The sequence below is a fragment of the Rhincodon typus genome, chromosome 7 (genome assembly GCF_021869965.1).
Source record: "Rhincodon typus isolate 14 chromosome 7, sRhiTyp1.1, whole genome shotgun sequence".
Taxonomy (NCBI): domain Eukaryota; kingdom Metazoa; phylum Chordata; class Chondrichthyes; order Orectolobiformes; family Rhincodontidae; genus Rhincodon; species Rhincodon typus.
The window spans coordinates 21,831,434-21,838,730 of record NC_063338.1 but is presented as its reverse complement, the minus strand read 5'-3'; the positions used below and the strand labels follow the sequence as shown (position 1 = coordinate 21,838,730).

At 39.2% G+C, this 7,297-nt stretch overlaps 2 protein-coding genes across 3 annotated transcripts in view; one reads left to right on the top strand and one right to left on the bottom strand.

Moving 5' to 3' along the window:
* LOC109913330 (atypical chemokine receptor 3) overlaps positions 1–2,819 on the bottom strand; it is a 37,004-nt gene extending 34,185 nt beyond the window's left edge. The window contains exon 1 of one of the 2 annotated variants that reach the window (XM_020512828.2): positions 2,785–2,819. The gene's annotated coding sequence lies outside the window, so the exon portion shown is untranslated. The remainder of the gene's footprint in view (positions 1–2,784) is intronic. The other variant, XM_048598865.1, reaches the window with a different exon arrangement.
* Positions 10–7,297, top strand: part of iqca1 (IQ motif containing with AAA domain 1) — a 152,847-nt gene continuing 145,559 nt past the window's right edge. The window contains exon 1 of the mRNA XM_048598862.1: positions 10–370. Coding sequence (XP_048454819.1) covers positions 360–370 — 11 coding nt within the window. The 5' untranslated portion in view covers positions 10–359. The remainder of the gene's footprint in view (positions 371–7,297) is intronic.

Sequence of the window (7,297 nt, the reverse complement as noted above, 5' to 3'; positions counted from 1 at the left end):
CAGGCTTCCCGTGGAGCCCCCGTCAGCCCTGAAACTGCGCATGCGCCAGCGTCGTGGTTGCCCTGGAGTTGGAGGAGCAAAGTGGGAGAGACGCTGAGCTTTGGAAGAAACTTCAGGGGCTCCTAAAAGCATAAGCCAGTGTGCACGCACACACAGTTGTTTCGCAAAGCAGTAAAATTTGCTAGAGGGAGAGGGGGGTGTTCACCTTGCAGGTAACTCAGCTGGGAAGCCGGCCAGCCTCAGTGAAGGCTGGAGGATCTGCTACAGTGTGGGGGGATGAAATCAACAAGTCTGTAAAACCAACCACCCCATTAAGCTCAAGGGAAGTCCAAGCAATCAGAAACCACACTCCAGCCATCATGTCAAATAGGTAAGCAAGAAGTTAATTTAAGTATATTAACTATGCATCAAAAGTATATAGCGAGAGGAAATAGGGGAAATTGAGCATGTCAACGGAATATATTGCATTGCTAACGACATGTAGACTTCGTTAGAAATGGTGATTGAGCAAGGTTGCAGCATATTCATATACTTGTAATATGATATTATTAAGTTCCTTTTGGACAAAAACCTGCAACCACTCTTCATTGATCTTTTTAAAATCAGAATTGCACATTAATTGAAATTGATCTGGAACAGACAGACCAATCGGGTTATTCCTTTTAAATTGTTGTGAAATGGAAGTAATTTGTAATAGGAATTACAAAATGCAATTATCAGTGACCTCAAGATACGATTAAAAATTGTAAAATGCGTTTCCTAATTTTAGCATTAAGATTCATTAGTTTCGTCCTTTTTGTTTTGAGCTAAAATGCATTCCAAATGATGATTTGTGTAAAAAAAATCATCGTAAAAATCTACTTTCCCTCTTTAGAGCTACACTATTTATAAACATTGTAATTCTACTGCGATTCATTCAAATTTTGGGAAAACCTTCTAAAGGTGATAGAAGTAATGTTGCTTATATTAGTCGGTAATCTGAATATTGCAGCCTGTCAAATTTTGCACTGCAGCATTGCTCTGCAGCTTGTTCAATCACTTTGTGACTCTATTGCCTACAGTAACACTACAGTTAAAAATATACGTAAATGGAACAAGTTTTCAACGAGTAGCATACTGTGCACAGGTTAATGAAAGCTGGCATAACACAACATGTAGTACAGTTTGACATTGCTAAGTCATTATAGAAGAAACATTTCATCCACACATGAATACTTGAATGGGACCTCCTGTAAAGTAAGAATGCCTACAAATAACATGAGGATGCAGTTGCATTTAAGTGTGCTGAACTCCAATAGTCAAGTAGTCTTCTGATACTCGCTGTCCAAATTACAAAGGAGAACAGGTTATTTGAACATTAGTGGGATCCATTGCATTCTGCACCAGGAGAGATGGGGAGAAGATTGAAATGTGAGGGAAAAACAAACAAAATAATAAAACAAAATCTAGGTTCTACATAGCATTTTATGGACAGTATAAAATTCATTTCTTATTCCGTCTAAGTGCTGTCAGTTAAGACAGTGATAATTCTACCACAATTGATCGGAACAAGAATTGATCCTCTAATTACTATCCATTGGCTCATTAAGTAGAAAGGTGTTTGTGTGATGAGAACAGTAACTAAACTATGCTGCATCCTATTGTCAAAAAGTTGCCAACTTTTACTCATTTACTGAAGGGTAGTCAAGTGGTTATTAAACTTTACTAGGCCAGAATTTTTTTTTTAAACTTCTGTAACATTTACAAAATATGTGAAATATGTTGTCATGTTTTCAAACAGTGATTTACTTGGCATTAAAATTACTACGAAGCCAATGTTATCATAATTTTGATAAATCTTAAACTGCATCACAATGCAGACAGTTGGAACATAAGAACAGAAGTAGTCCATTCAGCCTGTTGAGCCTGCCTGACCATTCAATCTGGTTATCGCTGATGGAACACCTCAATTCATTTTACTCACCCTATTGCTGTCTACGTACAGGTAGTTCTCCTATAACGCGATAGTTGCATTCTTGTATAACCTTGCGTTATAGCAAATTGCGCGATAGAAAATCACGTTATAGGGAAATTGCTACAGACAATCACTATACCTGTACAGTAGAAAGTTTGCATTATCCAAACAGCATCCAGTATTCATCAATCGCATTACAGCCAATTCGCGTTAACGAACATGTTATAGCAGAACTACCTGTATTTTGTAAGTTTCAATGAGATCACCACTTCACTTTCTTTGAAACTCTCGTGAATACATTTCCAGTTTGCTCAATCTGTCTTCATACAACAGTCCTTCCATCTCAGGGACAAGTTGGGCTAACCTTTGCTGTACTCCTTTTGTGGAAATAATATCTTTCTTGAGATAAGGAGACCAAAACTGCACACAGTACTCCACGTGCCGTGTAACCAAGCTCCCATGCAATTGAAGCAAGACTCCATTACTCCTGTACTCAAAATCTTTTGCAATAAAGGCTAACATTCTAAAAACTTTCCTAATAGCTTGCTGTACCTGCATGTTAGGCTTCAAACATTAATTGACAATGATACCTAGGTCCCTTTGTGCATCAACACTTGTCAATTCCTACCATTTAAGAAATATGCTGCCCATCTGTTCCTCCTATCAAAGCAGATAATCTCACTTTTATCCATACTATATTCCATCTGCCATGTTCTTGCCCATTCACTAGGCCTGTCCAAAGCCTCATGATGCCTATTTACATTTTTCGTACAGCACCCATTCCCATTTAGCTTTGTATCATCTGCAAATTTTGAATATTTAATACTCACCTCCAAATCACCCACATATGTTGTAAGTCACTAGGGAACAAGTACTGATCCTTGCAGTATCCCACTAGTTATAGCTGCCAACGTACGAATGACCCATTGTTCCTACTCTGTTTTCCGTTTATCAGCCAATCATTAATCCATGCCAGTACATTATCTCATATCCCGTGTGTTGTTATTTTTCTAACCAAACCCTATTGAAAGCCTTATGAAAATCTAAGTACACTGATGCACTTATATAGTACAATCTGCCTGTAAAGCACGTAAGACAACACTTTTCACTATACCTTGGTACATATGATAGTAGTAAATCAAACCAAGTCAAACCCATCAGCTCTCCTTCATCAATTTTGTTCGTAACAACTTTAAAACAAAACACCTTAGTGTGTCAAACATGATTCCTTATTCATGAATCCATGCTGACTATACCTAATCAGATCCTATCACAGCCTTTATAATAGTTTCTAGTATTTTCCCTACTTCTGATGTCAGGCTAATGGTCAGCAGTTCCCTGTTTCTCTCTCACTTCCTTCTCCATTAGTGCGATGTCATTTGCTAACTTTATATCCTCAGGAATCAGTCCAGAATCTGTAGAATTTGGGAAGATAATCACTGCTGCAGAGGCTGTTTCTATAGCTACTTTCATCAATACTCTGGGATGTAGATTCAGGTCCTGGAGATTTATCAACTTTCAACCACATTAATTTCTCCAGTTCAAACTTTTTATTGATGCTAATTCTCTTCACTTCCTCATTGTCCCTTGTCACTTGGATACAGAAGAACAAGGCCATTCAACCCGTTGAGCCTTCATCACCATTTAATATGATCATACTTGATCAAACACTTCAATTCCTTTCAACCACCCTTTCCCCATAACACTGTACATTGCTGGTAATCATAAATCTATCAATCTCCACCTTAAACATATTCAAAAATGAGCTTCCACAGTACTGTGTGGTAGAGAATTCCAAAGGCTCACAATTCTGAGTAAAAAATAATTTTCCTCATTCCATAGTATATTACTCCACATACTACATATTGTAACATATCTTTCTAGCACTGAGACTCAAAGTGAAGGTTTTAAGTTAAAAATGCAGTTTTAATAAGATCCATTCCATCCCATTTCATCCATTCCTTTCAAAACAGTTGCTGTCCAGACCAGTGACAACAAAAAATACTTTGCCATCATAGCCTATGAAATTACCGTAATCTTGAAGATAGAGTTGGTGGCTCTTGAGAATCCTTTGGTACCCAGTTTGCAATTGTTTAAAGGTGGCATGCATGGTTGGCTTTGTGTATTTGCATGTAAGGTCACTAACTTTTCAAGTTTAACTCTGGCACAAGGGAGAGGAGAATAGATTCTTGCACGGGGATCGGCCAGAATGAGTCAATGATGAGGGGAGTTTTGAAGTGGGACTGGAGGCATGGTGGAGAGGTCCAGTGGAAGACACAGGGTGGAATCGGGGGCATGGAGGAGTCAAGTGTAAAGGGTCCTGTGTCCCTGGTGTGTTAGACATGGTAGTGGAGCCAAATAGTCAATGTAAGAAAACGAATGGCTAAGAGCTGTCGCTGTACTGTTCAAATCATTCTGTTCAACTCAGGGGCATTGACTGGCAGAGTCCTTACAGGACCCAACATTTCACCTACAACATTTTGAGTTGCCCTCCTGGGATTGCTGTGAGACAATGTCCTGAACTCTCGTTAATTTTTCATTATTCTGTTCTTTTTTTAAAATCATTTTTGATTTGGAACAGTGAACGGACAGCTGAGAGCTGAAGGTGATTTTTGGACACTGAACACTAACTTGTGGTTTGAAAAAGAGACCAAACAAACTGCTACTTATTTTTGAGATCAGACCCAGAAATTGATTGCCGCTCGATTTTTTTGTTCAAAGAACTTTGTAGACTTTTTGACTCCGGAACAACAGTATGCTCAAACAGATGATTGAATATCAACGGGGGTCTCCCACGGAGTTATGGTGCCAATCAGTTTAACAAAGCGAAACCAAAGTTTGAACTGTGGTTTATTTAGAAGGATTGTGCCTGTGAAAGTTACAGAGTTGAGGTTTGATTGTTTCCTGGTTATCCCCATGTTATCAACTTATTGGAAGTTTGGAAAACAGAATCTCAATTATAAGTCATCAGTGAATTTTCCCTGAAGCCTACTGGGAACCATTTGCAAACATTGGTGTTGTAAGCAGCTAAGCAAGATACAATCCCATGTGCCAGTGATGTTACAGATCGTGGAGTCTGCTCAAGTGAACTGGCCAGTTACATCTTAGTTTTTTTTCCTTCACATGTCTGTTTGTTTCTGTCTTTGTGTGAGAATGTGGGCTAGAATGAAAGAAAATTGAGTTTAAATCGCAGACATTAATTTTGCTTTGCTAAAGCTACTTTATTAATAAATTGTTAAATCTTTTTTAAGCTATAAACCTAGTGTCTGATTTCAGTTATTCACAAAGCCTAGCAATGGTTATTCAGAAAGTCTGGTCAGGAACCATTGGGGTCAATTTTGAGGATCATTGAGTATTTTAATCTTTCAGGAACAGAGAGGCTGATTTGATTTGGCTGCCAGTCTCTGTGTTGTAATGATAGGCACAGAACAGAACTAGTAATTTCAGCCATGTCTCAGAGTGGTGAGAACCACCCTAGGTAATAGGACAAACATTCATAGAGTCATACAGAACGGAAACAGACCCTTCGGTCGAACTAGTCCATGCCGACCAGGTTTCCCAAACTAAACTAATCCCATTTGCCTGCATTTGGCCCATAACACTCTGAACCTTTCCTATTTGTGTACCTAACCAAATGTCTTTTAAATATTGTAACTGTACCTGCATCTACCACTTCCTCTGGCCATTCATTCCATATATGCACCACTCACTGTGTGAAAAATTTGCCCCTCAGATCCCTTTTAACTTTTTCCCCTCTCACCTTGAACCTATGCCCTCTGGTTTTGAACTCCCTTACCTGAGAGAAAAAACTTTGCTATTCACCTTATCTATGTTCCTCAGGATTTTATAAACCTCTGTAAGGACATCCTTCAGGGATAAAAGTCCCAGCCTATCCAGGCTCTCCCTATAACTCAAACCCTGTAGTCCCAGCAACATCCTTGTAAATCTTTTCTGTACCCATTGCAATTCAATAATATCCTTCCCATAGTAGGTTGACCAGAAATGTACACAGTACTCCAAAAGTAGCCTCACCAATGTCCTGTACAGCTGCAACATGACATCACAACTCCAAAACTCAATGCTCTGACCAATGAAGGCAAGCATGCCAAATGCCTTCTTCACCACCCAACCTGTGACGCCACTTTCAAGGAACTATATATCTGAACCCCTAGGTGTCTGTGTTCATCTACACTCCCAGGGCCCTGTCATTAACTACTCCTGCCCTGGTTTCTCTTACCAAAATGCAATAGCTTATAATTATGCAAATTAAACTCCATCTGCCACTCCATGGCCCAAGGCCTAGCTGATCAAGATCCCTTTGTATTCTTCGATAACCTTCTTCACAATCCACTATACTACCAATCTTGGTGCCATCCATAAACTTAGCAACCATGCCTCCGGTATTCACATCCAAATTGTTTATATAAATGACAAACAGCAGTAGCCCTAGCACCAACTCCTGTGGAACATCTCTAGTCCCAGGCCTCCAGCCCAAAACACGACCCTCTACCAACATCCTCTGTCTCCCACTGTTGAGCCACTTTTGCATCCAATTGTCTAGCTTTCCCTGAATCCCATGTGATCTAATCTTCCTAACCTGTCAGATTCATATTTTTTCGAATATAATTGGTTATTAATGCCTAAACTGTAGAAAGTAGGACATCTGGCTGAGAAACTGGTACTGAAGTAAGTCAAATTCAAAGAAACTTTTAGTTTATTACGGGGAGAGAAGTTCATGATGACTTGAGGTTAGTTGTTAGAAAGATAAGATCATAAACAGAGGGTGGACTTACTTTACTAAAAACGCTGCATTATTAATGTAGTTTTGCAGAATTAAGCAAAGCATTGCACATACCTAAAAGGGGGTGAGTTTAAAGGAAATGTGAGAGGCAAGTTTTTTATGCAGAGGGCAGTAAGTGCCTAGAATGTGCTGCCAGAGGAGGTGGTGGAGGCGGATACAATAGCAACGTTGAAGAGGCATCTTGACAGACATATGAATAGGCAGGGAATAGAGGGATATGGACCACTTGGGATCAAAAATATTTTAGTTTAGAAAGGCATCATGTGTGGGCGCAGTCATGGTGGGCTGGAGGGCATGTTCCTATACTGTACTGTTCTTTGTTCTTTGGAGTTAGAAGATATTTAATTTGCATTACTATTTGGGAACGGTATATGTGTCCTATGCCACAGAGATCAATGGAGCTTAGTGAGATTATTTTTTAAAAGGCTTTTTTTTTGAGATTCTGTATTGTGAGTTATCTCTGTGAATTCAATGAGGATGTAGCCAGCAGGTATGATAATGTTTGGTAAAGCAGCTAAGAGACAGAATCTGAGATAACAAGG